We start from the raw sequence: 22,884 nt of genomic DNA on the forward strand, positions 1-22,884 counted from the left end.
AATCACCCAATATCATAAAAATCTGATTTATATTAATAAAAAAACATTTTGGTAACTATCCCACAGCCAAAGATGCACAAAATCCCAAAATTACCTCTTTCTAACCAGCTGACTCGTCGAGTCAAGCATGGACTCGTCGAGTTCACCATGGACTCGGCGATTCCAGCCCCAGAAACCCTAATTTTCAATTTTAAAGCATGAATAATCAACTATAGCATCAAATACATCAAACAAACAACCCTAGGCTCTGAGACCACTGATAGGTTTCGAGGTATACATCATTCCTATGGTGTAGACGCAAACCCTAATAGCTTTTGGATCTAGTTTTTCTAATGAACATGCAATTGAATATCCAAAGCTATGAACCCTAGATCTAGCGTACAATTAATCATATTAACATAAAATAGGGTTTAGATCTGACCTTAGATTGTTATATAGCAATAACAATCAATCCTTAGCTTCAAAAAGCTTAGTGCCTCAAGTGCGGAACCTCTAATGGGGTCACAAACACCACTAAGCAACTACATGAAGAAGGAGAAGAGAGGAGGCACCCAAAAAAACGTCTAGAAACCCTAAGGTGTTGCTTGGTTTGCAGAATGTTGCTGAAGGAATTGGAATTGGAATTGGAAAAGGAATCTGTCAGGAATTTGAATTTAATTCCATATGTTGTTTGGTTTGCAGGAAATGGAATTGGAATTAATTCTAGATTATGTTTGGTTCGCAGGAAATGGAATTGGAATTCATGTAAAAATTGACATAATTACCCTTTTGCATGTTTTGCTTAATTTTACCTTGTTTTCTAAATTATATGGTAAGATACATTATGAAAACTATAAAAATGGTAAAATTTTGGCGGTGGTGGCAGTAGTGGTAAGGGCAGTGGTGGTGGTAGCGATGACAGTGGTGGGTGGCGATGACGGTGGTGGTGATGGTGGTGGTGGCATTGATTGTGGTGTAGAAAGTGGTGGAGATGGTGGCAGTGGCAGCTGGTGGCGACAGCGACGGTGGTGATGGTGCTATTGGTGGTAGTGGCGGCTGGTGGCGGTGGGTGGTGGCGGTGGAGGTAGTAGCGGTCGGTGGTGGCGGCGATGGTGGTAACGACTATGATGGTAGTGGTGGTGGCGTCGAAGGTATTGGTGGTGGTTGGTGGCGGTAGCGGTGATGGTGGGTGGTGGTGGGAGCGATGGTGGTGATCATGGCGGTGGTACTGGTGGTCGGTGGCAGCGGCGATGGCGGCAGTAGTGGTGGTGGGTGGTGGTAGGCGGTGGGTGGTGGTAATGACGGTGGGTGGTCGCAGCGGTGGTGGTCATGGCGGTGATGGTTGGTGGAAGTGGTGTCGGCGATAGTTGTGGTGGTGGTGGTGGCGGCGGTGGTGGTAGTGGTGGTGGTGTCGGAGGTAGTGGCGGTGGGTGGTGGCAGCAGCGGTGATGGTGGGTGGTGGTGATGGCGATGGTGGTAGACATGGCGGTGGTAGTGGTGGTCGGTAGCGACGGCGGTGATAGTGGTTGTGGCGGCAGCGATGGTGGTGGTGGTGGTGGTGGTGGTGGTGGTGGCAGCGCTAGTGGCGGCGGTGGTGGTCAATGATAGTGATGGTGGTGGTGGTGGTAGTAATCGTGGGTTTTTTATAAGTAGAAAGGGTATTTTTGTAATATGCCTCTTTCCTTGATGAGAAAGAATGTTTTCCATCCAACTTTGGAAGGAATTCACATTCCACCATATGGTGGAAAGTTTATTTCATTTAGGAATGAATCTTTTTCTTTACTCTAAGTCCAACCAAACGCATGGATTCGAGGGAATTGGAATTCTTTTCCCCCGGATTCCATTCCTTTCATGCCAACCAAACGCACCCTAAGGAATCAGTTAGCCACGTTTTTGGGGCCTAAGGGGTCCTTTATATACTTGTGTGGGCTGCTAGGGTTTCAGTCAAAACCCGAATCGACAACTTAAACTCTAATCAGCCCATGGAACCTTCTGGGATATGGCCATGGATGAAAATATGATGGGCTCCCATCATAATTTCGTTCACCCCTTGTTCCTTTAGCATTCCTTAGCCCAATAACTCAATTATCCAATAATTACAGTCCAATCCCTTATATTTAGTTAATCTCTTTTAGCCACAAAATTAATTATCAATTAATTCTTGACTAATATTAATTAAATAATACGATTTCTCCTTTAATATATTATTCTTACAATATATTAATAAATCACAATTAAACCTTACTTTTAATGCAATGGATGATGTTGTTGCTTGTTTACTACTTTACACTGTTATGATACTTCACATGACGTCCTCCACCCATGAACATTTCCGCCGTTCTTGGTTTTGGGGTGTGACAGTCGGTTAACCACTCACACACCACTAACATTTGACAAAGGTACGAAGTGTAATTCCATGGATTAGCATACAATTTCACATTTTTCCTAAAGTAACTATGATTTGGGAATTAGTAAAAGCATTTAGTTACTTTGTACTTCATTATACTTATAATGGAAGGTTTCGTCCTATCCTACCCGTTCGGCTAACGACCCTCCACTAGTCAAGAGTGCGGTGGGTAAGAGTGGATACCCATTCAATCGCCATTTTATAGGCAACTTCCTTAAACACCCCTTATACACAAACTTCGTGAATAAGGCCTGCTAACGATAAGACTGGTTGTTTACTCATACATATATATAATATTAGACTTTTAATGTTATATATAGTATAGGGTGTATTTTACACTTTTAAAATACTAGGTGGTCTAATTTAGCAAATTATACTTTTAATTTATTTAAATGTAAACCAAAACTTTATAGGTTTATTAAATCTCTTTTAATTATACACTTTAATTAATTAATAAAGCCATAAGGGTGTGATTTGAACTTTTTCAAATTACTAGGGTTTTAGAATTTAAAATTTCAAATTAAAACTTTTAATTAATTTTAAATCCAAAACTTGAGGGCAAGTTTTGAAACTTTTCAAAACATTAGGATTCAACTATTTAAATTTCAAAACTAAAACTATTAAGCTCTAATTTAAACTATGAAACCTAAAGGGTTAATTTGAAACTTTTCCAAACTTTATCAAGAACATTCTAGATCACAAAATTCAAATAAGGCAATTATCTAATTTTGACGTAGTCTAATTTCTTGCAAGATAATTCACCAAATAATTCAAATAATTAAATTTAATCATATAAGGAAATAATTATTTAATTAATATAAAGTTATCTTTTATTTTGGCAAGGATAATCACCCAATATCATAAAAATCTGATTTATATTAATAAAAAAACATTTTGGTAACTATCCCACAGCCAAAGATGCACAAAATCCTGAAATTACCTCTTTCTGACCAGCTGACTCGTCGAGTTAAGAATGGACTCGTCGATTTCACCATGGACTCAGCGAGTCCAGCCCCCAAAAGCCCTAATTTTCGATTTTAAAGCATGAAAAATCAACTATAGCATCAAATACATCAAACAAACAGCCCTAGGCTCTGATACCACTGATAGGTTTCGAGCAATACATCATTCCTATGGTGTACATGCAAACCCTAATAGCTTTTGGATATAGTTTGTCTAATGAACATGCAATTGAATATCCAAAGCTATGAACCCTAGATCTAGCATAAAATTAATCATATTAACATAAAATAGGGTTTAGATCTGACCTTAGATTGCTATATAGCAATAACAATCAATCCTTAGCTTCAGAAAGCTTAGTGCCTCAAGTGTTGCACCTCTAATGGAGTCACAAACACCACTAAGCAACTAGATGAAGAAGGAGAAGAGAGGAGGCTCCCAAAAAAAACGTCTAGAAACCCTAAGGAATCAGTTAGCCATGTTTTTGGGGCCTAAGGGGTCCTTTATATACTTGTGTGGGCTAATAGGGTTTCAGTCAAAACCCTAATAGACAACTTAAACTCTAATCAACCCATGGAACCTTTTGGGATATGGCCATGGATGAAAATATGATGGGCTCCCATCATAATTTTGTTCACCCCTTGTTCCTTTAGCATTCCTTAACCCAATAACTCAATTATCCAATAATTGCAATCCAGTCCCTTATATTTAATTAATCTCTTTTAGCCACAAAATTAATTATCAATTAATTCTTGGCTAATGTTAATTAAACAATATGATTTCTGCTTTAATATATTATTCTTACAATATATTAATAAATCACAATTAAACCTTTCTCTCTTTAATTCATCCTACATATTGCTATGGTGAAGGCAACCCAAAAGGATCATGCTTATAATCGGGTCAAGTACATACCAAAATAATTATGGACTTAGACACTAATCCAAGACTAATCAAGTTTGTTTGCATGACCTTCAAACCATATAAACAGAAAAAATCCACATACAACATTCAAACCCCAAACCCAGATCTTATCTTCCAATGTATATCGGCAGCAACTTGGAAGTAACATGCCTTAAAGAACATACAAACCAAGTCTACAAAAAAAAAAAAGATACATGAAGTATTGGAAATAGGGTTTGAAACCACTTACAAACCATTAAATTATAACTAATAAAAATTTATATGAAACCACTTCTAGAGCTATGGGAAACTTATACAGATGCACATATTTAAAACAACTTACTTTCGTTTACTTTGACAATATTGTATTAAACAGAAACTTAAAATCCCTAAAATGCAGAGAGTTTTCCTAAATTTTGAATGATTTAACCTTAATGTTGATTTCACCATGTGGCTATTTCAAAAATAGCTTAAAAACATCCTTTCTTAAGATTGAAACCAATACATGGAGACGATTCATGAAGGTGGGGAGACATCAGTGTTCATGAAGGTATAGAAGAAATAGAATAGAGATTTGGGGTTTGAAATAGGAAAAGTGTTTGGGATAAGAGGGAATGAAAGGTCGACGGAAAACCAGAATGAAGGGATGAAAGCAAAATAGATGGTATGTCCTAGTGAAGAAGCTGATAAATGTCGAAAACTTAAAACAAAAATGACCAAAATTGACTTCAGGGGCTAACACCCACCTTAAACTTGAAGCATTACAATAAATACGATGGATGTGAAGGCGATGTGAAGGTGCGATTAGGCTAAGCGGAGTGGCACTCGTTATGGATCTCGCCAAGCTCACCAACCATGCTAGAACACCACCCTCTAGCTCACGCTAGGGGGTCGTAACCAGAGACGTGCCAACAATTTGGCGAGAAGAGAGAGAAGGCCTTGGAAGATTTTGATTGGGTGGAGTGTGTTTGGCCGAAGTGCTTCCTTCTTGACTCAGTTTAATTGTTGAATTGCAATGTGAAGATCGAAAATGTAAAATCGGAGTCTCGCTGCAATCAATTTTGATGGACGAAGAAGAAACAAATATTTGAATTGTACAGACTAAAACCTCCAAAAAATCTCATACTTGCACATCACACCCCCCATCTTAATCTCTATCACAACCCAAGTTTCTGAAATTACCAAAAGGACCCTGCACTTAAATATTTATAGTTTGTGGTTTTAAAAAATAAAGTTTGTTTAATATTTGTGAATAAAAAATGTTTGTATATTAAAATAAAATGATTTAATTAAATTAGAAAAAAAATCAAAAATAATATAAAATAGAGTGTCAGGAGTGTTACCACTCCCTACCAAATGCTAAGATTAAGTGCTAAATGGTTAAAAACGATGTGGCACTAAAAAATCTGATGTTGCGAGATGTTAGGAGTGTTACCACTCCCCTCATCCTTATGTGGTGCTGAAGCATAGGGTATGGCAATGGCCCTGCTATTTAATGTAAAGATGGAGCTACGATGGTAGAAGAGCAATATATGGATTTTAGGAGACAATATGGGGGTGGAGTAGCTAGAACTTGAAGAAGGTGATGTCCCATTTTTATATTATTTGAAAATTTGTATTTCTTTTTAACATGTTTGTGATTGGTTATTTTTAACTCATAAAGATCATCATTTTATACCATTAGATGCATTATGTATGAAATTAAGGGTTAATATTTAAGCTCCTTAGTTTAAGACTTTGATCTTAAAACTTTTATACTTCTTATTATGTATGCATTATATATATATATATATATATATATATATATATATATATATATATATATATATATATATATATATATATATATATATATATATATATAGGTGGGTTCAAGCGAGAATAAGGGATTGAAAATGAGGAAATCAATCTCGACCACACATTAAGTCGCAAACCACTTAGGCATATCTGCATAAATGGGCAAGGGATACATGTACGTTAACAAACCACTTATATATATATATATATATATATATATATATATATATATATATATATATATATATATATATGTATATATATATATATATATATATATATATATATATATATATATATATGTATATGTATATATATATATATATGTATGTATGTATATATAGGTGGGTTCAAGCGAGAATAAGGGATTGAAAATGAGGAAATCAATCTCGACCACACATTAATTTGTCGCAAACCACTTAGGCATATCCGCATAAATGGGCAAGGGATACATGTACGTTAACAAACCAAACATGTTTCCTTAAACTATTCTAATCATTACCTTAATATATACAAAAACATAATTATATATATATATATATATATATATATATATATATATATATATATATATATATATATAGTTTTAAGATAAAACAATTTTTTTATAGTTTCAGCTCTCGTTATTTGTAAGTGAATAAAATGCATCGTTTATTATAGTATATTCGTTATTCACTTACGAGTAAAACGTGTGCTTAATTTTCATTATAATTTTAGTATCATTTATATATGAATATAACACACCATAAAGTTTTCCTAACTAAAAGATTTTTTTACATCATTGATGCAACCTGGTCCTCTGTTTATCTCGAATGATGTTTCTGATCATAGTGGAAGGGTATTGGGTGCTCCGAGAAGACCTGTGAGATCACAACAGAGTGAAACCGCCAGCAATTCCCAGGGAGGGGCTCCTGGGAAAATGCTATGAAGTTGAAGTTAGTGGTTGAACTGAGAGTGTATGGTGAGAGCCAAAGAAGAACGACTTATGGTGTGAGGTAAGGGAGGGGGCATTTTATACCGAGACCTCCTGCGAGTCCGTATGGTAACAAGGTCATCAGGCCTGACAGGATCCGACGCCTTGATTAGTTAATTGTGCTCCCCGTAGTGCTAGAGCCATTTATTGGTTCAAGTAGTCATGCTTTGAGCATACTCCTTATCGCTTGGAGCCGTTAGGCTTATCACGGAGTGGAAGGGTCCTGCTGAGGGTCGAGCCTTCCACATGGTCTTCCAGCTCTAGAGGAATGCCTGTGGGAGCAAGACTTCGTCGGGGCGGCTATGTTTTGAGTAGCCTTGTCTGGTGGCCTTCCTTGAGTCATCTTTAGCGTGTCCTGAGCACGACTTCTAGCCCATGTTAGGAGCACGTTATCAAGTCCCCTAGTACAATAGTAATAGCATTTTCTAGGCTAGTTATGATGTTCTGGACTTACCTAATATTACATGGGTCACACTGGGGCCTGAGCCTAGCATTGTGACTGCCTATCATGCCAGTCAGCTACATCACTCTTCAGGGATTTTTGAATATCCCGCCTTCTTTACTCCTTTATAAGTGAATGTTATTTTGTTATTTTACCCACTCCTTTTTTCTTATTCCTTCTTTATTCTTTAACTTTTTCCCCCTTTGCCTCCTCTTCTTCCATCCATGGAGAACCAACATGGTATTGTTCCTTCCCCTATAGAATTTGAGCTTCTTTGGGATACCTATGGCTTCTCTTCTACCAATGATGTGGAGCTTCTGATTGCTGACTCGATGATCTTATCACCCCCTCCCAGGAAGGTTGGCATCTACTTGAAGACCTTCGATGTCGGGATTCGTCTTCCTCTGAATGACTTCCAGGAGAAGCTGCTTCAGAAGAATGGTTGCAGTATTTAGATGCTCACTCCAAACATTGTTAAAAAGATGGTGGCTTTTGAGATCATTTTTCGAGCCAACAACATCTTACTCGACTCCTTCATCTTCAAGTTCTTCTTTCGATTTAGTGCTACCGAAGATAAGTTCACGTTCTCCGCCCGCCGTGGTAGCCACGTCTTGGTCCCTGACGACAAGACTTCTAAGAATTGGCAGGATAAATGTTTGCGAGTCTACCAAGAGCGAGTCGGTCATAGGCATTATCAGAAGAACAATATATCAAATGCTACTCCCAAGTTGTTCTCGCACAACCAGGTTACTACTGACCTCTTGAAGACGATGTAGGTCGTTCTTGACAAGTACTCAAAGGTTGGTCTTGCTGGTGTTGGGATGAGCACGTCCTAGCGTGCATGGAGGAGAATACCTATCTTTTATGTTGTCGTTGATGGTAAGTGTTTCTGGTCTTACTATCTTCTCCTTCTGCCCCCCTCCCCCTTTTTTTCTTTCTTTTTGCACTAATCCTTACTGAATCTCTCACATTCTGATTATATTGACAGGTGTTGAGACTTTGGTGTTGATGGACTCCGTTCTTCGGAAGCGTTATCGGGTAAATTTGAAGCGTCATGAGGTCGACCTCCACAATACTCTTCCGCCACCATGTCGTACTGAGTGTCTGGCCATTTTCCTAGCACAGATGGCATATCCTTTACCCACTGAATTATTTGAAGACGAAAAAGATGGCATAATCTCCAGCATCCGATAAGCCATGGCCAAACAAAAAGCGATTCTAGCCATAGGGGAATCTTCCTATAACGTTGGCGCTGCAAATGTTGGACGACATGTTTAACAAATGTGTGGCCTTGTCCACCTGCTGAATTTACTCTCTCCCAACTCGAAGGGAGTTGTAGTGATCCCCGATGATAACATGCATTGGTTTAAGGGGAATCAAGGGGCGTTCAAGTAGCCCGTTGTTTAAGCAAAAAGTTCTTCAAAGCCTACACCGAGCCCTTCCTCATCGGGTGGTTTTACTGGGGTTTCACATCATCAAACTCCTCTATGAGAGGTTTCTCAGGGTACTATGCTCCTTGGCGTAGTCCCTTTTTACCAAAGTGGAATGTTTTTGATGATTCCAAATTAGATGTTCGAGCCAACACCGTTGAGGTTTCCTGTCACACCTTTCCTCCGACTCCTGTTATCGATATGGATGCTACGATTAACATTGCCCTTTCTTATAACATGACTTACGTTGTTGTCCAGGCCATGTTTTATCTGGTGGCTGGCTCTTCATGTATCCAGCATCTCGATGAGTTGGAGCATGGCTAGGCTGGTTTTGTTGCTTGTGAGTTAGGATACAAATTGCAAATTGTAGAGCTTGAGAAGGAGATATGTAGCTTTAACCATAAGCATGATCTGCTGGCAGACGAGAAAGTGTCTGTGGAAAAGGTTTGAGCGTTGTTAGAGACTAAAGTGGATTCTTTGGTGCAAGCCAATGAAGGGTTGATGATCCAAAATGATAGCCTAGAATGAGATGTTGTTGATCGTGACAAGTTGGTTGAGGAGATCCGGGCTGAGATGGAGACCTTGTGCCAGGATCGTGATTGGCATCTGTGAGTGGGGGTTGTGCGCATTATGGATAGGTTTATTGAACATCCAGAGTTTACTGGTGGGGTTAGCTATATTCGTAATGCTATTTTTGTTGTTGGGGAAGAATCTAGCGGTGATAGATTAAACATGGAAATAGATTCTGAAACCTATGATCCCAAGGCCAGCGATTCCTAGTATAGCCATACCACAACATTAAGTGAAGCTTTGCTACACTTGATTATGCTTATTTTCTTGGATTAGGCTGATTGGAGATGGTAGGAATGAGGCAACTCTATGATTTTAATGATGCCGATGAGCCCTTGCTGCATGTATAGATGGTGCAGATGGCATCGGGGCGGGTGGCGATGGTGTTATTGTGCTACATGTTGAAGAAGGTTTTGGTGGTAATGCTACCAGTCAGATTTTTGAAGGAGTTGTTTCTAGTGGCAATGAAAAGGTTGGTAGTGGTGGTAGTGAAGAGGTTGGTGGTCATGGTGAGGAGGCTGGTGGTGGTGGTAACGAGGTTGATGGGTTGTGAGGTACCTAGTACTGGTGTGCTACCCTTCAAGATGAAAAAAATCTGATGAAGCTTTGTTGTTTGTTTTTCTTTCCTTTATGTATGGATTCAGTTCTTCTTGGCATGGACTTATTTTGGGACCTACGTGGCCATGTTTGTAATGACTTGCATCTCTGAATGCTAACTTTGGTTTCATGTAGCTTCCTTTCCATGTTCTTAGTTTTTCCCGTTATTTAGTTAAGCTCTCCCCTTCTTTTTTTATTGTGTGGTGCCTCTTTTGGATTTACGGGTTATGTGCTTATTTTTAACAATTTTTCCTAGGATATGCTTGGCCTAGCTGTACAGGAGGTATTCTAAGTTTATAATTTATATTTGTTAAGCATTTATGTGTAACAACTATCTTGGGGCTCTAAGTTTTTGCATTGTAATAACCAAATCAAGCTCTTTTTACACTAACTACTTTGCATTGTATTATGCTTTTCTTATGACGAAATACACTGAGTATTTGACATTGTAATGAGTACATTAAGCTCTTTTCTGCAATGAAATACACTAAGTATTTGACATTGTAATGGGTACATTGATCTATTTTCTGCAATGGAATACACTAAGTATTTGATGTTGTAATGAGTATATTAAGCTCTTTTCTGCAATGAAATACACTAATTATTTGACGTTGTAATGAGCTAATTAAGCTCTTTTTATACAACAAAATATACTAGGTATTTGACATTGTAATTAGTAAATTAAACTCTTTTCTGCAATGAAATACACTAAGTATCTTGAAGGTACACAAATCCTGAAATACACTGAGTATTGTTCATCGGCCTGGGTGATCAATCTAGCCAGTACATCGTTAGAAAGTCATTCTTATCCCCTATGGATATGGGTATCCCTACTCTCCCCCACCTAGATGGGGATATTTTCTCTTGCTTTCCCTTGTCGGGTGTCAGTGAATACTAAAAGTGGAATTTGTTGAGTTTCCTATCATTCCATGTTCTTGGGATTGTTCTACTCTTAACTGTCTCGAACGTGTATGACCATTTCCTATATGTGTTGGTTACTCTGTATGGACCTTCCCACGTGGGACCTAGCCTCCCTTATAGCTAGGTGTGGCTTGCCTTATTTTTCCTTAGGACGTAGTCTCCCACTTTGAAGGCTTTCTTATTCACCCTTTAATTGTGGTATCCTTCTACTATGATCTTATAGGCCGCTTGTCAAATATTTGACCACTCATGCTTTTCTTCGATGAGGTATAGGTTCTTCTTTAGGTCCTCATCATTACTCTTCCCTTGGAAATTCATCATGTGTGGTGAGCGGATCATTAGTTTTGCTGGCAGCATCGCTTCTGTGCCATATGTTAGGCTAAATGGGGTTTCATTCATGCTTGTCCTTAGGGCCATTCTATATGACCAAAGGATTACTGCAATTTCTGCCACCCAATTTCCTTTGTCTATTCCTAGCCATTTTTAACCCATTCACGAGCGTCTTGTTTGATACTTCCGTCTGCCCGTTAGCTTGGGGGTGTGCTACCGATGTGAATCGGTGATGTATCCATTTTCTGCACACCAACTTCTAAACAGGTTTATTGTATTGATTAGTACTTTAGGTGTTTAGAATCTTGTTATAATGTTTTTCCATAGAAACTTGATCAGTTGCCTCCCTGTTATGCATGCTAACGGCTCGGATTCGATCCACTTTGTGAAATAGTCCACTACGAACACTAAGAACTTCAACCTTCTGGGGGCTTCAGGGAAAGGGACCATAATGTCAATCACCCGTTGGTAGACAGTCTAGGTGCAGGAGATATTTGTTAAGGGTGTTGGTGGATCCCCCTACACTGGTGAGTAGGTTTGGCACTCAACACATGTCCTTGTTATTGTTGTCGCGTCTCCGTGAATGTATCAGGCCAGTAAATTCCCATTCTAAGTATCTTTCATGTAAGAGCCCTTTCTCCTTCATGGGCATCGTTCGACCTGTAATGCGTTTCTTGGAGCACCTTTTTACAACTGGTCTCGTCTACGCATCTTATCCATGGGGTCATGAATCCTTTCCGGTACAAAATTCCTTTAACCATCATGTATTGTGGCGCTTTTATTCTAATTTTCCTAGCCTCTATATGATTGTCTAGCAGGATTCCATGCTGCAGGTAGTGGACAATTAGTGTCATCTGGTTGGGTTGTGTTGGTGACAAGGTGTGCACTTGGTTCTCCTGTATGCTCCTTTCTTTAATCATTTTGACCAAGACTTCCGTGGAGAGGTGGCCAAAGTATGTCGATGGTAGTTTGCTAAGAGCATCCGCCATCCTATTCTTGCTTTATGGTATTTTCTTGATGGCAAAACTCTTGAATGGTTTTACTAGCCTCTAGACTACCTTCACACATATTTCCATTCTCTTATCCCTTACTTCAAATTATCCATCGACTTGGTTGGTTTCCAGTCTCAAATCTGTTAGGGTTGTTATCATGTCCACCCTATCCGCTTTTCTATCCATAGGATGCCTAGCAAGGCTTCATACTCAGCCTCGTTGATGGAGGTGTGAAAATTAAAAAAAAAAAAAAAAAAAAAAAAACGTAGTGCATAAGTAACTTTTTCTCCATATGGGCTTGTTAAAATTTGGCCTGCTCCCGATTCCTCTTTACTAGATGCTCCATTTGTGTACATGGTCCAACTTTGGTTATCTACTTGCTTGGGTGCGTCCTTCTGGTCCTCTCCTTGGGCGATTGGTTTTATTTCATCCGATATTTCAAGTAGGAAGTCTGCTAATGCTTGACCCTTGATACTCGTGTGTGGGTGGTAGCTAATATTGTGTTCCCCAACTCAATTGCTAATTTTACTTTTGGGCCATATAGGGCCTAACTAACGAAGTAAACCGACAGTTGTCTCCCTTGCTTTTCTACCACCAACATATATGAGATTGCTTCATTCAAAGCTTCTTTTAAGCACTGGAGTACTGCCTCTGCTGCTGGTGTCCACTGAAAGTTGCTTTTCTCAATGCACCCTTTAAGTGTTTGGAAGAATGACATGGCTTTTTCCGATGATTTAGAGATGAACCGACTTAGGGTGGTCAGCTTGCCATTCAAGCCTTGGGCGTCTCGTAAGGTATGTGGGGATGACGCCTTCATTAATTCATCCACCTTGATCGGGTTGGGTTGAACCCCTTCATAGGTGACAAAATACCCTAGGAATTACCCTTCCTCTACTTCGAAGGTGTAGTTCCCCTAGTTTAGTTTCATTATGACCCTCTCTAGCACTTCGAGTGTCTCCTCCATGTCTTCCAACAACCTTCCTTCATTTCTAAATCAACACCTCGCTTGTCGTCCATGGTCGTGGAGAATTTGAAGCAGCTACTGGATTCGAAGAAGTTTCCACATTGGACAACATTTCTGAATATGGGTGTTCGTTTTGTATAGATTAAACATCTATTTATATTTTAAAAAAAAAGCAGTTAAAAAGGACACGACCAGTCTAGTGGAATCTCTGTGTACTACAATAACTTATCATGTCAAACAATCATATATGTACAGTGACTTCCAACTTTCACTACGATCTGTAGGTTACTACGCTGACTTGTCATGTCAAACAACTATATATGAATTCCAACTATTACTATGAAATGGTTGCCTTTGGACTATGATTTGCAAATTACTAGGATTTATAAATACAACATACATGATCGTTTCTTATTGAAAATACTATATATAATCTCAACTTTATTATGAGTTCATCCTTAAATTTCAAAATTTTCTCATGCGGCGAAGTAGATTATTACTACTATTATCCAGTCGACCCCTTTGCTACACCCTCTTCGCAAGGCCCATATATGTTAGATAAAACTTTTCAAGAATTGGAAAGGGATGAAAAACAACAAAAAATGATAAAGAGTTGTCCCGGCTTCTTAGTGAATGTCGTAAAGTTATTGCATCGGAATGCAAACAAGCTCAAGAATGGATAGAGATTAATAAAAAGAAAATCAAAGAGCATCAAGAATGAATCAAAAAGACTAAGAAGACTATCAAAATGACTGAAAAATGGCTTGCTGCAAGAACGCAAAGATGATACATCTTAGAGTGCAAAACGATCGTTTCGAAGATAAAATGAGAATTAGGGATGAGTATATAACAATCGAGAAAGAGAAGTACTCATTGCAGCTCCCTGAGGTAAATAATTAGTTAAAAATTTGTTGTAAGATTATCATATCTTGGGTTTGCTATATGTAATTTTTTTAGATTGATATGTTTGTTTATCGTTAATTTTCAAGTATTTTTAAAAATCATGTATAAAAACTTCATTTCCTCTTATGGTGTTCAAACTAAATTACAATATAAAAGCATAAGAACAACATCTTAGAAAATTAATAAAAAAATTACAATATAGAATAAATTAACAACACTTCAATTTAAGGTAGTTTTAAATCATAATTGGCGTTATAGCTTTGTGAACAACTCGCAGAAGCCCCAATATTAATTTTCGTCTCCATAGTAGGAATTCTCGTGTGACTTGCTCCATTGTTGGACGCCCTTTCAGAAGAATTGCTTCTTGTGTGTCCTGCTTAACCGCATGTAGAACACTTTTTTATTATTGGACCCTCGCCTTGGGATGGAATGTGTTATGTGTTTCTTGTCCTACTTGACTGACTTTTATCCATTATAGGTGGCCTAATAGTCATCAAACCATCGAGGATCTCTAATTCGGATGGCTTTGGAAAAGGGTTTACTGATTCCTCATATGTTTTCCTCACTTTTTCGGTATGATAAGCTTTTAATGCATACATCGAGCAGTCTTGGTAATTGTTAACTGTTAGCACTCTTATGACATGACCACAAGATATGTCTTAAAATTGATAATGCTTACATGGGCATGTCATTTGTTGGAAATCAACAATGACGTTTTGTCTCCCCTTTTTGACCTTGTATTTATTTCTTGAGATCATACGAACATCCCAATTACTAAAAGTATTTTTATTTATACAATATCATCGGGGTAAGGGTGAGTGTTGTTGCTTCCACTAAAAAATAGAGAAAATTACATAGGTAAGATCCATAACATCTAACACAAACATTAATATTACAACTTACTACCTGCAAAGTTACGTCTTTGAGACCACAACTGTTGCATTGTTGCACGAAAAAAGTCAATCAACATCAGTATCGACATCTTACGTGCATGTCTAGATAATGCATTTATAGACTCTGCACTATTGGATGACATAAGATTGTACCAGTTGCCTCTAAAATGTGCCTTAGACCAAGTTTCGGGATTTATACTTTGTAAGTATTCCTATACTAGTTCTTTTGTCTTTTTCATAATGTCCATGGCAGCATTAAAATAATCAACTGTAAAGGCTCTACAAGCCTCCCAAAAATTTATTTAACTGTCTTACTCTTCTCGTATCTAGCTACTATGTTGAAACACAAATGGACACCACATATTACGTAATGAGTGTGAGGAAAAATTTTGGCAACAGATGGAGCTATAGATGGAGCCCTATAAGATATAATTGTAAGATCCTCCATTTGCCTATGCAAACATGTAGTTTTTGAAAAACCATGTCCAGGGATCTATACACTCATTTTTGCATATACCATATGCAATTGGTAACAGTTGGTTTTGTCCGTCCTTAGTAACTGCAAGTAACATGATACCTTTAAACTCGCCCTTTAAGTAGGCTCCATCTACTACAATGGTTGACTTACAACAATCGACAAAGAGCGTACCTACAATACATTGTATATCTATTCAAATATACTGATTATAGTTAAGTACACCAAAATAAAAATAAAAATAAAAATATATAGTAATACTAATTGAGAAACCAAGTGGAAATACAATAATTCAAACTGCTCATCATCATTTATTTGACTATCTGTCACTGTGTCAGGATTATGTTTAACCAAATTGTGGAAATAAGCCGGAAGTTTGGTAAAAGAATAATTTTTTGTACCCCTTAACAACAACAATGCATATTACTTTGCACGCCACGCCTGATGGTATGAGATATTGATTTTCATTTGAGCATTCATATCATTAATAATATCTTGTTCCAAATATACTCTATTATAATCTTCAGCCAAAACATCAACAAGACATTCACCCAAAACGTGTTTGTTTGCTGGTCGATGATTAGGTTACAACATTGTTGAAGAACATATGTATACATCAACAAGTTTATTCACTTGGAAAAGTCTGCCAAAAATTTTAATTCCTTTTGCTCTTAATAACAAAGAACAATTTTTTTTCAACACACACAACCTCATACCTTGATTTGCTCAATTTACTTGTCTTCGTCTGAAAACCTTATTGAAGACATTTTTCCCAATCGCCCGTTTTAGAAGGTCTTTGTTCTTAAATATACAGAGATATTCAATCTTTTGGTTGACGTATACCATATATGATGGGATATCTTCATTGACATCAACTGGACATGTTGGTAGAGGGGACATATCGTGAAAAAGGTTATCAGGAAACTTAACTTTACCGTCATCACCCAACTCATCTTCATCTGAATTGCTTTCTAAGTCGGTTATATCTAAAGCTACATCAGTCGCATCAACAAAATCCTGTAACCATGTACATTTTCATCTTTCTAAATCATAACCTTTTTCTTTTTACAATTATCTACTCCACCAATATTCATAACTTTAACTTCTTGTTGGGGAATGTCAACATGACAACCACCAACGTCATTAAGATGTGTACCAACATCATCATCACCAATGTACTTGTAATTTTCAAGATCCACATAGTCAATAGGTGAATACCTCACATTAACAATTTCAGCAACACTATGAAACTGAGGTACACTAGGAGTCCTGAAAGTATCAATTGGATTGTTGCTCCCTTTGTCGTTGCATAAGTTAGCAACCGACTCATTTCCACTCCCGCCACCCTCCGTAACCGCATCACCTTCATCAACCACCAAAAATACTTTCACAGCCCTTCCTCCAACCAATATGATTACGTTGATCAACATTCTAACATCCATGTCTTTAACTATGAATATATAACTATTCAATTCATGATGATGGAAACGAAGACTAATTTTATATCTGTCTAACAAACCGGTTTTCATTTTCACCAAAGATATAAAATCACTACAACTAGTATACTCGGAAAATACCAAAGCGAATTTAAAAATACCTCCCTATGGACATACGTATTCAAGATTTGTTTCCACGACTTCCCACCTTTCACCAGTTACAACACAAATTAAATATTCATTCATTTTATTAGAGAGGTTTTAAACAAATTTTCCAAAGAAATAATAACCAAAGTGATACTTTTTTTGCAAAACTTTATATATAATATAGTTGTTTTTATAATTAAACCCTATCAATTTCGTAATCTAAATAAATAAATAAATATATATATATATATATATATATATATATATATATATATATATATATATATATATATATATATATATATATATATATATATATAATACATAAATTAAAATGCTCAAAATCGTAGATGAATTTAGTTCATCTGCAATTTTAGTGTGAGGGTGAATGTATTTATACGGAAAAGAAAGCCATAGCAAACGTACAACTCCTAAAGCGTATCCGTGCTTTAGCGATTTGTACATTCGCAGATGGTATGGAGAAATCGCAGATGTACTTAATTTATGTACGATTTTGATGACTATTTTTGTAATTTGGGTTTTTTTTTGGTTATTTTCTACAAATTAATTTAACCAAAATGACAAATTCTGTAATTTTCTCTTATTATATTACTATAAGAAGATATATGTGTGTGTGAATGGAAGAAGAGAGTTACCACTTAAAATCCTATAAATAGGTTTCTTTCTTTCATTTGTAAATACAGAAATGCACAACTACGAGAATATATTCACAAAAAAGAAACCATGTTGTATTTTGTTAAATCTTATTTTTGGCAGCTAAAATATGAGTAATAAGTTACAGTGAATAATCAAATTACAAGTGCACTTTAACATTGTATGATTGTAATTTCTTTGGTGTTAAAACTCTCTCTCTCTCTCCTTTGCCGTAGATGTAAGTCAAATTAGACCGAGCTACGTTAAATTCCGTGTTTCGATTTTTTATAGTTTTTTTTTTTTTGCAATTTTTCAGTAGCTTTATTTCGCATGTGTTGCCGAAATCATTTATCGTTTTATTTTAAATGCTTAATTTGTTTTATCGCATTCTCAACACTCTTGTTGAATGAACCATTTGTGTTTCCAAAAATCTTGAAATCTCATATTCAAATAAATTTTTGAAAACCATGATCAATAGTAGACTAAAGACCACCAAATTAAAATTATAAAGAACGAGGATTAGATATTAAAATATGTTAGGATATTTGTCGATTGTTTAAAACTAGATATATATATGTCAGGACAATTCTATTTTATTTGGAGTAAATTACATGAATAATCCTTATGATTTGAGGTAATTTGCACGTTCAATCCATAACTTATTTTTTATTTCGGAAGGACTTTAAAATTTGTTTTTGTTGCATATATGGTCGTGTTTTACCTAAAAATATTATTTTACTCTTGATTTTTTTTAATTTGTTTAAATAAAAGAGGTAGATAAGATAAAGTAACGTAAGATGTAAGTGAAGTTGGAATGTATTTATTTAAATAAATTAGAAAAATCAATTACAAAATAATCGTTTTTAGATAAAACAAGATATTGTTGATTTAGAAAAAACTTTGTTTTAATAAAAGATATAATAACCATTTTTAATTAGTAGGTGTTGATTTAGAAAAAACTTTGTTTTAATAAAAGATATAATAACCATTTTTAATTAGTAGGTGGCGTGAGATTATTATTATTATTTATTTATTTATTTATTGCAGATTTTGTCAACGAACTTGCAAAAAATCCGTGGATGGGGATAGTCTAAAGTCACATTTATACACGTAGAAAATAGTAGCATCATATGTCATATTAAAGTTAATAATCAACAACCCCATCCCCCCTACTTTCCTCCGATCAATCAATCAATGTTGTTTTCACCGATTTTTGAAATTAATAACAACATCATTCAAACACTATGTTCGTTATAAGCTCAAATTTTGGCTTTTAGTTTGTAATTCGCCAATAAAAACACAAAAGCGACTCACTTCTCCAAACTCAACCACACTTACTTCTTCCCTCTTCACACAAGTCCCAATCCATTTCAAACACCTCAAAAACGATGACCCACATCAAAGATTTCCTCGCCGGAATCTTGAACTCCGGTAAGAACATTAACTTAACCAACAAAAGAAAAAAGATCTTCTTAACTGCTTTTGCATCAATCCTACTACTCTCCGCTCTAATAGGCATTGTGGTCGGAGTCAAATCTCGAAACTCCACCACAGAAACCATCACAGTTTCAGCCGCTCACGCCGTCGTAAGATCATCATGCAGCGCCACGTTGTACCCAGACCTATGCTATTCCGTCATCAGCAGCCACCCAGGTATGCACAAAAATATCAAAAAACAAAAGGATGTGATCGAGCTTGCTGTTAATATAACAACTAATGCCGTCGAACATAACTACTTCCATATAAAGAAGCTCACCACTCGCAAAGGTCGGTCGCAGCGCCAGATCGCCGCCCTTCACGACTGCCTGGAGATGGTATCGGAGACATTGGACGAGCTCCACGATGTCATGAAGGACCTCGAAGAGTATCAAACCAAGAGATCGCTCAGACAGCATGCCGACGACCTCAAGACGCTAATGAGTTCCACCTTAACCAACCAGGAAACGTGTCTCGACGGCTTCTCCCACGACACGGCGGACAAGAACCTCCGGAGATCTCTGAAAAAAAGCAATGACTGGGTGGAGAAAATGTGCAGCAATGCATTGGCCATGATTTGTAACATGACGAGTATAGATTTGGCGAATGAGAGGAAGCTTAACGGGAGGAACTTGAAGGAGGAGGTGAATAATGTATGGCCGGAGTGGTTTTCAGCTGGGGACAGGAGGTTGTTGCAGTCAGAGACGGCGGTGACGCCAGACGTTGTGGTTGCTGCGGATGGTAGTGGAGACTATGACACGGTGGCTGCTGCGGTGGAAGCAGCGCCGAAGAAGAGCAAGACAAGGTACGTGATTAGGATTAAATCCGGGGTATATCGGGAAAATGTGGAGGTGGCGAAAAGCAAAACTAACATAATGTTTATGGGAGATGGAAGAAACGATACCATCATCACCGGAAACCTGAGCGTGAAAGGAGGAACCACCACCTTCAAGTCCGCCACCGTCGGTTTGTCTTCTTATCTCTTTTTTCTAAATAAACAAAAAAAATTATTTTGTACTTTTAAATTTATTAATTTTTTACCATTTTTTTTTTTGCATTAAGAAAATAATATTATAAACTGGCTCTCGTGTTTTCGATATAACCGTATGCATATTCTGTCTTTATTGGTAGATAAATGTGCCCATACAGTCTGTCGTACATTCAATTTATTTTGAAAATGGACAAAAGTCTAATCACTAATATATAAGAAAATAATTTAATATAAGGATCTGTTTTTTGCTTAATATGTATTTGTGAATGATTTTTTTTTTAATAAAAAACATTCTTCTTAGTTAAGGTAATCCAACTGTCTTTGTATTTTTAACTATGATCTCAATATTATATCTAGATATTTATTAGGGTAAATTATAAATTTGGTCAAAACGCTTTATATAATATTGTAAATTCAGTTCAATATTTAAAAACGTCTCAATGTTGTGAATGTGGTGTTTTTTTTTTTCAAAATTAATTACAAGTTTAGTTCAAAGTATAAAGTTATTCTATATGAGGTAGGGACGTCCTTATCAAAAATTCAAAATGCAACATAAAGGCAACATCTAAATTCAAAAGTTAACCATGTTCCACTGTCTATCATAATGGCAAACACAAAAGCGAAGATTTTCGATATATCATTCATGTGACTATGAAAAAGAGTGGCCCACTTTTCTTTTTACAAAACAAATATAAATCCATACATCATGATCGATGATTGATGATTAAAATAAAAGAGAAAATCATAACAATATCTAAAATGGGGACGTTTCAACAAAAAAAATGATTTTTTTTATACTCTATATATAAATAATTTATTTTGTAATGAGACCATTTTGACGCAAAAGTTCTTTTTGAATGCTTTATCACTAAAAAAACCTGACTAAAGTTTATGCATTTCGTAATGATAGAAATACTAGTAACTTTTTTTGTGAAAATAATATTTTCTTTTTGTTGTGAACAGTCGTTTTGCAATCAGATTCATTGTAAAATTGATTTTTTTTTTTTTGAAAAAACAAGCCAAAAAGTTTGTTCATTTTATGACTTTCTGATTTTCTAAAAGTGTTGGTCTTTGATTTCGATTAAATTGAAACTTTATACATAATTAGTCCTTCAATTATACATGTTATACTATAAATAACATACGTACACATCCATTATGTTATCATCGGTGTATATATTTACACAACATTATTTGCAAAATAATTTATTGTGGTGTTGATGCATCATGCAGCTATCGTAGGTGATGGGTTCTTGGCTCGAGACATAACATTTGAAAACACCGCCGGAGCTGAAAACCACCAAGCGGTTGCTCTCCGTGTGGGCTCAGATTTCTCCGCTTTTTATCAATGCGACATTTTGGGACACCAAGACACTCTTTACATCCACCGTAATCGTCAATTCTACATCAACTGCTTGATCGCCGGCACCATTGATTTCATCTTCGGCAACGCAGCGGCGGTGTTCCAAGACTGCGACATCCATGCACGCCTCCCTGGACCCGGTCAAAAGAACATGCTCACAGCCCATAGTCGAACCGACCCTAACCAAAACACCGGGATTGTGATTCAAAAGTGCAGGATCGGAGCCACTTCTGATCTCCAACCGGTGATAGGGGATTTTCCGACGTATCTAGGGCGGCCGTGGAAAGAGTTTGCAAGGACGGTGGTGATGCAGTCGGTGGTTAGCGGTGTGATTCATGAAGCTGGATGGCATGAGTGGAATGGGGACTTTGCATTGAACACGTTGTATTATGGTGAGTACGAGAACACAGGTGAAGGGTCGGAGACTTCTGGTAGAGTAAAATGGGAAGGTGTCAAGGTGATTACGAATGCTTCGGAGGCTGAAGTGTTTGCCCCAGAAAACTTCATTGCAGGCCATAGCTGGTTAAGCTCTACTAGCTTCCCTTATTCCTTGGGTTTATAAACTGTGGTCTAAGGAAATCTAATTTATTATTTAATAATCGAGTAGTTTGATCGTAAACGAAGCAACTATTAATTGTTTGGGTGTGACGTGATACGTAATCTACATAAAAGATTGAGAGAGAAATAGTGATATATATTGATTTTATTATATTGATTAAATGAATACAAGACCTTGTCTGCTTATACATCTTGTGTTAACTTGTTTTACAAGACCTTGTCTGTTTATACATCTTGTGTTAACTTGTTTTAGATAAGCATAAGGATAAGGAGACTAAGTACATTTATAATGCATTAAATTTATTAGATTTTAATGGATTGATATATCATCATTTTACTTACTATATAAATCTACATTACTTTTTCTACAATGCATTGAACTCAACAGAGTTCAATGAAATATATATTTAATAGTTAATAGGTATTCTTTTTTCCATTGAAGAGTTCAATGGCCATTGAACTTCATATCCATTAAATGCCAACATGACATCACATAATTGTAGAGTTTAATTCATTGAATGTCAATTGGGCATGTCACCTCATTCAACTCTCTCATTGAACTATGCATTGTAGATGCTCTAACTCGTTAACCATAAGGAAACGAACTTTAGCTAACACACCTAACAACTTCGGATGACAAGGCAAGACTAATTATACGCTATCATGCCTCATGAAGCAAATCTCCGGTGTGGATGTGAACTTTGGATCGCAAATGCTGAAATC

The 22,884-nt window shown here is 36.7% G+C and overlaps 1 protein-coding gene across 1 annotated transcript; it reads left to right on the top strand.

The window, feature by feature from the left end:
- Positions 1 to 18,936: 18,936 nt before the first annotated feature.
- Positions 18,937 to 22,349, top strand: LOC145042773 (pectinesterase-like). The gene is made up of 2 exons (XM_078991246.1): positions 18,937 to 20,215; positions 21,474 to 22,349. Exons 1-2 carry the CDS (start codon positions 19,162 to 19,164, stop codon positions 22,163 to 22,165), a joined length of 1,746 nt encoding a protein of 581 aa, XP_078847372.1. The 5' UTR covers positions 18,937 to 19,161; the 3' UTR covers positions 22,166 to 22,349.
- Positions 22,350 to 22,884: the final 535 nt, after the last annotated feature.

This window comes from Lactuca saligna, chromosome 4, assembly GCF_052625555.1.
Source record: "Lactuca saligna cultivar CGN05327 chromosome 4, ASM5262555v1, whole genome shotgun sequence".
NCBI classification, from domain to species: Eukaryota; Viridiplantae; Streptophyta; class Magnoliopsida; order Asterales; family Asteraceae; genus Lactuca; species Lactuca saligna.

Coding starts and splice junctions, on each gene's coding strand:
- LOC145042773 (XM_078991246.1), top strand. CDS start 19,162: ATGACCCACATCAAAGATTTCCTCGCCGGAATCTTGAACTCCGGTAAG. Junction 20,216..21,473: donor CTTCAAGTCCGCCACCGTCG/GTTTGTCTTCTT, acceptor TGCATCATGCAG/CTATCGTAGGTGATGGGTTC.